General features: G+C 45.4%; 1 protein-coding gene across 1 annotated transcript in view; it reads right to left on the reverse strand.

Annotated features, from left to right (window-relative positions):
• Window positions 1-7,650, reverse strand: part of AP1AR (adaptor related protein complex 1 associated regulatory protein) — a 52,973-nt gene extending 45,323 nt beyond the window's left edge. Inside the window, exon 1 of the mRNA XM_075543916.1 lies at window positions 7,256-7,650. Within this exon, the coding sequence (XP_075400031.1) occupies window positions 7,256-7,338 (83 nt within the window). The 5' untranslated portion in view covers window positions 7,339-7,650. The remainder of the gene's footprint in view (window positions 1-7,255) is intronic.
• Window positions 7,651-8,025: the final 375 nt, after the last annotated feature.

Raw genomic sequence — 8,025 nt, forward strand, 5'->3', positions numbered from 1 at the left:
CTGTGCAAACAGATTAGACTTTAATGTAGAAGTTAGTAGTACCATTGTGAAGAATGGGGATTCCAGCCACTCAGTGTGCGCACGCAGACCTTGTATGGAAGCCAAGAGGCAATGACTCAAACAGAACAAGAGGATACTTCACGGTTTCATCTCAGGGAAGGTGTGTGTCAGGATTGTATCCTTTCACCACCCTCATTTAATTTATATTCTAAGCAAATAACCCGAAAGGGTGATAGATGCCAAAAACATGGCATCGGGATTGGAAGAAGGCCTATTAACAACCTGTGATATTCAGAGGACAGGACTTGACAGCACTTACTGATTACATCTTCGTTGGACCGATCAGCAGCATCGTGATAAACAGAAAGAGACTGACTTATCAAGGATTTCATTTCACTTTGATCTCCAATCAATGCCCATGGCAGCAGCAGCGAAAGACGCCTTGAAAGTGCTAAAATGCAAGGACATCACTGTGAGGCCGAAAGGACCACTGGCCCAATCAGGGCATTGTCAGCCCCTGTGCACATGGGAAAGCAGGGCGACATGTAAGGGAAACTTAAGAAGAACCGAGGCCTCTGATTTATGGTGCTGGCAATATTATGTACGCTCTGCACTGCCAAGAGAACGAACAAACCTGCCTGGTAAGAAGTCCAGTCCGAAATCCCCTTTGAAGCAAGCATGGCCAGACTTTACCTTACACCCTTTGGACATGTTTTCTCAAGAGGGAGAACACCTGGTAAAAGACATCATGTGTGGTGAAGTAGGGGTCACTGAAAAAGAGGAAGGCCCGCAGTGAGATGCACTGACACAGTGGCTGCAACAACGAGCTAAAACCTGACTCCAATGACCAAAGTAGGGAAGGAAGTGTTTCATTCTGTTGAACATGGGGTTGCTATGGACGGAAAAGCTTGGTAGCACCTAACAGCACACAACAAAAGTGCTTAGAACAGTGCCTGGCACATAGGAAGTGGTCAAAGTTGGCAACACTTATTAAAAGCATGATTACTGGCACAGGAAATAAAAGCACTGGGACTTATTGCCAAATGGCAACTTTGTTGCTAAAGACAAAAAAAGGCCAACAGGATACAGAAGGACAAAAAAACAAGGTCATAGCTTTATAGAAAACAATTATTACATCTTAATGAGAACATTGTGTTGTCGAATTATGTGTCAGAATATGTAATGACTTAACGTACAAAATAACTGAGGCTTTAGTCTGAAAAAGGAACCAGTAAGGGCATGAAAAAGTCTATCCAAAAGATTTCTAGTGTTGTCAAGAAAAAAAAAAAGAGCTGTGACCAGCAGGTGTAGCTGTCCAGAATGTGCAGTTAGACACAGCTCCACTGGGGATGATGGCTCACTATGGGAGTCTACATTTTATTCTTAAAGTACTAGCTCCCTATGCTTTTGCCCACACAACTTTATCAGTATTAATATTTCCACGGTCCCTCAACACCGATGTTGATGTTCTGTTAGTAGATAATATTTCAGTGGAAGAAATCACTCTAGAATGCACTAGTATGTTGTTATACATGAAAATATGGACAATTCGTTTGTAGATTGGACAGGGAAACTTGAGTGATGTGACTCTGACACTCTGGTGAAATCTGCAACGCTAAGAGAAGACCCCTAGTTCATAAAGCAGCCCTGTGATGCTCAGCCTGACAGAGCCAGGATAACGATTCTACCTGGGGTCACAACACCAAAATCCAATTGACGGCGAGAGTGGACCCCATAGGGCGGAGTCAAGTACCCCTTAGAGTTTCTGAGACTATCCATCTTTACAGGAGCAGCCAGTGGAGTGGCTGGTGGGTTTGAACTGCAACGCAATCTAGGCTTGTTGGCTGCCCAGTGCTTAACCCACTGCACCACCAAGGCTCCTTGATATAAACCAGATGGCGTCTGTGACTACTCCCAAATATTTTCCCCCTTAGGTGAATGATCAGTCAACTGTCCAGACCTATACCCGAGAGAAAATCAAAGTCCCAGGTGTTTAAGAAATAGCAACATTTTGAGAGTGATGAGGGCAACGAATGTATAAGAGTGCTTTACTCAATTGATGGGTGTATGGGTTGTGATAAGAGTTGTATGAGCCCCAATACAATGATTTATTAAAAAAAAAAAGAAATAGCAACTAAAATGAGGTTACAATCCAGATAACAGTATATCAGTGGTTCTCAACCTTCTTAATGCCCCGACCCTTTAACACAGTTCCTCATGTAGTGACCCATCCAACCATAACATTATTTTTGTTGCTACTTTTTCACTGTAATTTTGCTACTGTTATGAATCGGGTGGCCCCTGTGAAAGGGTCGATCGGCCCCCAAAGGGGGTGCGAGCCACCAGTTGAGAACCACTGCAGTATATCATTCTTTAAAGAGATGGAAGAACTAATCAACTTTATATGGAAAGGAAAGAAGTCAGGCTAGACATTGCACTACTCAAGAAGGGACACAATGTAAGAGACCTCTACTTCCCAAGCTCAAAAGCTACTACAGCCAGGGCAGTCAATACAGTCTCGCATTGGTACCACTTCATATACATGGACCAAAGGAACAGATTGAGAAACACAAAAGTAAACCTATGCATCTACAGATAACCGTTTTTTGTCAAAGGGCCAAAACATATTAAATAGAGGCAAGCCAGTCTCTTCAACAAATTGTGCTGGCAAAAGTAGATATCCATCTGGAAAAGAATGAGACTGGACCCATAATTCACTCAATATATAAAAACGAATTCAAGATAGATTAAAGGCTTATTATATACCCTACAGCTATAAGAATCATCAATGAAAAAATAGGGACAAATTTCAGGGCTCTAATACATGGTATAAACACACTTTTAAACCTAACAAAAAATACACACAAAATAGAGGACCAAGAGCTCCAAAAAATCAAACACTATGTGCATCAAAGACTTCAACAAGAGTAAGAAGAACTCACAAACGGGGAAAAATTGGGAATGATATATGGGAAAAGGGACTAATCTCTAACATCTATAGAAAACTAACACCTCAACCAAAAAAAAAAGGTGAATAATCCAATTTAAAAGAGACAAGAATAGGCAGATCATCAAAGAAGACACACAGGAGATCAAGAAGCATAGGAAGTACTTACAAAGGGAGCGCAACAGGGCAGCAAGGGCAGCAAAGTAACCAAGTCCCTGAGGACTCTTGGAAATAGACCTCCGATTTGGGGGATAGGGCTTGGCAGCTCATTAGTCCCGATTAGAAAACACTCATAAGGGTCAGCATACAGACCTGGAACTATCGTTTTTATGTTTTTTTTCTTTTACCCTATGTCTATCTATGTAAGATAGGCAGGCCAAACAATCCAGAGGAGAAAACAATGGGACCGGTGGTCCCAGTTGGGGTGGAGGGCATGGGAGAGGACAGGGCCAGGATGGGTAGCAGGGAGTCAACAAATTCAGGGATGAGGGAATACAAGAGATCTAAGGATGATGGCAAGGAGGCCTGGTGGGGGTTGATCCAGTGCAAAGTATCCAAGAGGAATTACTAAACTGAGTGGAGGGTAAGAATGATAGTGGGACAGGAGGAAGGTAAAAGGAAATAGAGGAAAGATGTAGGAAGCTACAGTTATTTATAGAGGTATAGCTATAGGCATTTATATATGTAAATATATTAATTTATAATAAAATAGAGGCCAATGTACATATATTTATATGTTAAGTACTAAGACAGCAGATGGACTTTGGGCCTCTACTCAAGGTCTCCCTAAACACAAGAACACTTTGTTCTAATAACCTGGCACTCTTTGATACTCACCTTCCCGACACAATCATGAAGACAAAATGGGTACATAAGCAAATGTGAAGAAAGCTGATGGTGCCTGGCTATCAAAAGATATAGCATCAGGGATCTTAAAGGCTTGAAGTTAAACAAGCAGCCATCTAGCAGGGAAACAAATAAGACCACATGGAAGAAGCACACCAGCCTGTGTGATCATGAGGTGTAAAAAGGACCAGGTATCAAAAGATCCCAAACAAACAATTTTATCAATGTGAAAGAGGGGAGTTGGAGTGGAGACCCAAAGCCCATCTGTAGACAAGTAGACATCCCCCCACAGAAGGGTTACAAGGAAGGGATGCTCCAAATAGGGTACAGTATAGCACTGATGAAACACACATTATTCCTCTGGTTCTTGAATGCTTCCTCCCCCCACTACCAGGACCCAGTTTTACCTTACACATCTGGCTAGACCAGAGTACACACATTGGTACAGTAAGAGCTCTAGATACACGGAATTCAGGACAGATAAAACCCTCAGGAAGAGTAGTGGGAGTAGTGATATCATGAGGGTAGGAGGATTGGGGCAGGGGGCGGTAGGAAGGAAGCCATCACAAGTTTGGATATATAGCCCACGCTCAGGGGACAAATAACAGAAAAGTGGGAGAAGGGAGACAACAGAGAGTGTAAGACACGAAGTAACAACAATAATATATAATTGATCAAGGATTCACGATGGTGAGAGGGAGCTGGGGGAGGTAGCTGATACCAAGGGCTCAAGTAGAAAGAAAATGTTTTGGAAATGATGATGGCAACATATGGATAAGTGTGCTTAATACAATTCAATGATGGATTGTCATAAGATTTGTAAGAGCCCCCCAATAAAATGATTTAAAAAGAGAAAGAAAGAAATGCTTGTGATCACTAGTCATTCAAGAGATGCCAAGTCAAAACAACGATGAGAAACCGCCTCACCTCAGCATTGATAACAGAGTTCAAAGAAACAGAAAACAGCAAATCCTGAAGAGGGTGCGGGAATATTGGAACACTCCTGTACTGTTGGTGGTACTGTAAAATGGTACACACTGTGGAAAGCAGTATGGGACTTTTCAAAAAACTGAGAATAGAAATACGACATGAGCTAGCCATCCCTCTTCTTGGTACATACCCTAAAGAAGTAAGACCTGCGACAGACTGATACACGCACAGCTCGGTTCATTGCAGCTCTATTCACAAAAGTGAAAAGATGGAAGCAAGCCCAGCGGTCGGTGGAAGAATGGCTACACTTGGGTGCATACACACAGTGGAATACTACAAGGCATTACAGAGTCATGATGAAAGAACAAACATTGCATGAAACCACTATTATAGAGTCAAGAAAAGGTTTCACACTAAAAGGAGCAGACTGTGATAGCTACCTGAGGTGGGAGGGAAAAGCAGGAGGGAGAAGGGCAAAACATGAGGGACACAGGGCAAGACAATGGGCAGTCTGATGAGGTGTTGAATGCAAAATTGATGATCTACTCTCTAAACCATCATGGAATTCATTATAAAACGCTTAACAAACAAATAAAATGAAAGATAAAGTTTAACCAATTGACTACTGTCACCCATCTTTCAATGTTCGGGTGAGCAGTTATATTATTTGAGAAGCTCCTGAAATAATGTTAAAATTATGTAAAACAGTAAGTTAACCCGAAGATTCAAAGGAGGGAGTGTAAAAAGCAAAGCTGATGGATTAAAAAGCAAAGACCTGACCTCACCATTACACAATGCCTACAACCCACTGACACTCACAGCCTCAGCAGAACTTATTCAGAGTTTTGCCTGCAAGCAGAGACTACAGAGCCCACTATCATTTTAAGGGTGTAACTATAGGCAATTAACACTTACAATGTTCAGTGATTTCCCAATACTTCCCTATGCTGTCAGACTCGTGTTCCAAGGGAGCTGAATCAAATGTCAATGCTATACTCTAAGGGGAACATAATTAGTTTGCCAAATCACCATGAAGGGGCAAAACAAAACAAAAATCCCACAGATCCCATGTAATATAGTCCAAAGTCAACTATACATGAAAAATGATTTGTGCCTACTTATCTAGGGTATAAGACCCTATTTTAACAGCTAGAATTCCTAGCAATTTTAATACTCTGCAACACAGCTCTAAATAATTAACAAATATTTTTGTGGCATCTAGTCCATAAGCACTGCTTAAACGGCTGCATCCATGCATTTTTAAAAATCACTATAAATTAGATGATACTGGTTGACAAGATAAAACAGTAATAGCCCCAAAGTCATGGAATACAAAATATAATCTAAAAGTCCTATTATTTTTCTTCTGGGGCATTTGTCATAAAACCGTAACTACTTAGTGCTAAGAACAGGAGTGGGGGTGGGGAGTGGGGAAGGGTGTGTGTGCAGCACTGGACAACGGATGAATGAGGAAATCATCTTTTATAAGGTCGCTATTATCATAAGATCCAGATCAGAATGCATCATTTGGCTTCAGTTTGCTTATGTCGAACACCTTTGTTACCTAATAACGCTGGTTAAATGGGACAGCCCTGAAAGCTACACAATCTGTCCCAGAAAGTACAACAAAGTCTTACGCTTGATGCAAAATCAGCCTGGTTCTGATTTCAATCCCGGCTTTGCATTCCTGGGAAATACTTAAAGACAACAAAGCTCATTCCAAAGGGATTGATTTTACTTTATTTCAATCTTTTGAGATTAAAAGGCAGAAAGTAGAATAATTCTAAAATTCTATCCTGTGGACTGTGTGAGTGGAAACATCAGAGTAGCCCAGTTTTTACTCAGGAGAAGTAAGGTACAGGAAGACCGACTGACTTAACGTTAGAGAGCTGGTGGGAAGCAATCAATATAAGGACACTCCTCTTGAAACTGAAAATATGAAAAAAAAATACAACCCACTGCCCTTTCTGCCTTCAGTGCAGAGTCTGAGTGGTCCAGCAATTCACATGTCTTTATTCCTTTCAAAATGTTATTAGTGTCTAGAGCCTTATTGTACTCCAGCATATGACTAATACTAAAAATCTGCTTTAAAAAAATCTGCTTATGGTGACAACTTCGGAACCAGATCCTCACCCGCAGGGCCCAGGAGGGCCAAACTCAGGGGTGCACACCTTTCGATCGAACGTTTGCAAACCCCACACGAAGCGTGTGTCCCTGTGCTGTGGGGCAGGCTCTGGCGCCCATTCTCCAGGGAGCCCCCAAGCGTCACAGAGATGATGCCCCCGCGATTCTTTCCGAGTGACAGCGCGCCCCGCGGGAGGCAGCTGGAAGCAAGAGTGACAGCCGCCCGCCCCCTCTAGCTCTTTCCCAGGGAAACGCGCGCCGGCCCTGGGCCACCAGGGCCTCCACCACGGCCGGCAGCAGGTTCAACCGCGAGGGAAGCGGGGTTCTCGGCCGCTCCAAGCGGTCACCGGCAGTCACAAGGGTTCCCAATTAGGGGTAACCTAATTAGGGGTAACCCCGCGGGCTTACCCTCCGCCGCCTCCGACTCGCTGCAGCCGCCCCGCTTCCTTGCGGAGGAGCCCGAAGCACTGCGTCCAGCAGCAGTTCCCCATCGCATGCCTCCCTGGCGGCACCGCCTCTCCACTCCTCCCGCGCGAGGCCCGAGCCCAGGCCCCGCAGCCGCAGCCGCATCCGCGCGGCGCGAGACCAACGGGGATCCGAGGTCGAGGGCGGGCCGGCGGGAGCGCGGCGCCGCGAGGGACCAGGCGTTCGCAACAAAGGCTGCGGTTACTCCAGCAGCCGCCGAGCGGCGGCCGCCACGCCAGGAATACGCGGCAGGCTGCGGGGACCGGGCTCCCCCGCGGTCCGCATGGCCCGAGCTCGCCTGGGCCCTGGCCAGCGAGCCGCCGCCTCCCGCCGCCAGGGAAGCCAGTCGCCGCCACTAGGCTCCGCAGGCCCCGCCCTCCCTCCGCCCCGCCCGGCGCCGGCCGGCCACACCCCCGAGCTCTCCCCGCCCTGATAGGTGCGTTCCCTCGGAGGCCCCGCCTCCTGACCGACCTTCCCTGACGTCATTTCCGCTGGGTCCTCGGTTCTTCGACTGCCGCCTCTGAGCGTTCCGAATTCGCTGCTGTGCCTATTTGTTTTGTTGAACCTTGACCCGGCTAGGAAACCATCCGTTCTGTTGAGTCTTCCGTCTGTGGCTCCGGGATGCACCTGGAGGCGCCTGGTCTGGAGGCTTGGGGTTCGAACTTTGTACCAAAGCCTGAGCGAGCTACCTAGAGCCTCACGCTAGGAATCCA

Source organism: Tenrec ecaudatus, chromosome 3 (assembly GCF_050624435.1).
Source record: "Tenrec ecaudatus isolate mTenEca1 chromosome 3, mTenEca1.hap1, whole genome shotgun sequence".
Taxonomy (NCBI): domain Eukaryota; kingdom Metazoa; phylum Chordata; class Mammalia; order Afrosoricida; family Tenrecidae; genus Tenrec; species Tenrec ecaudatus.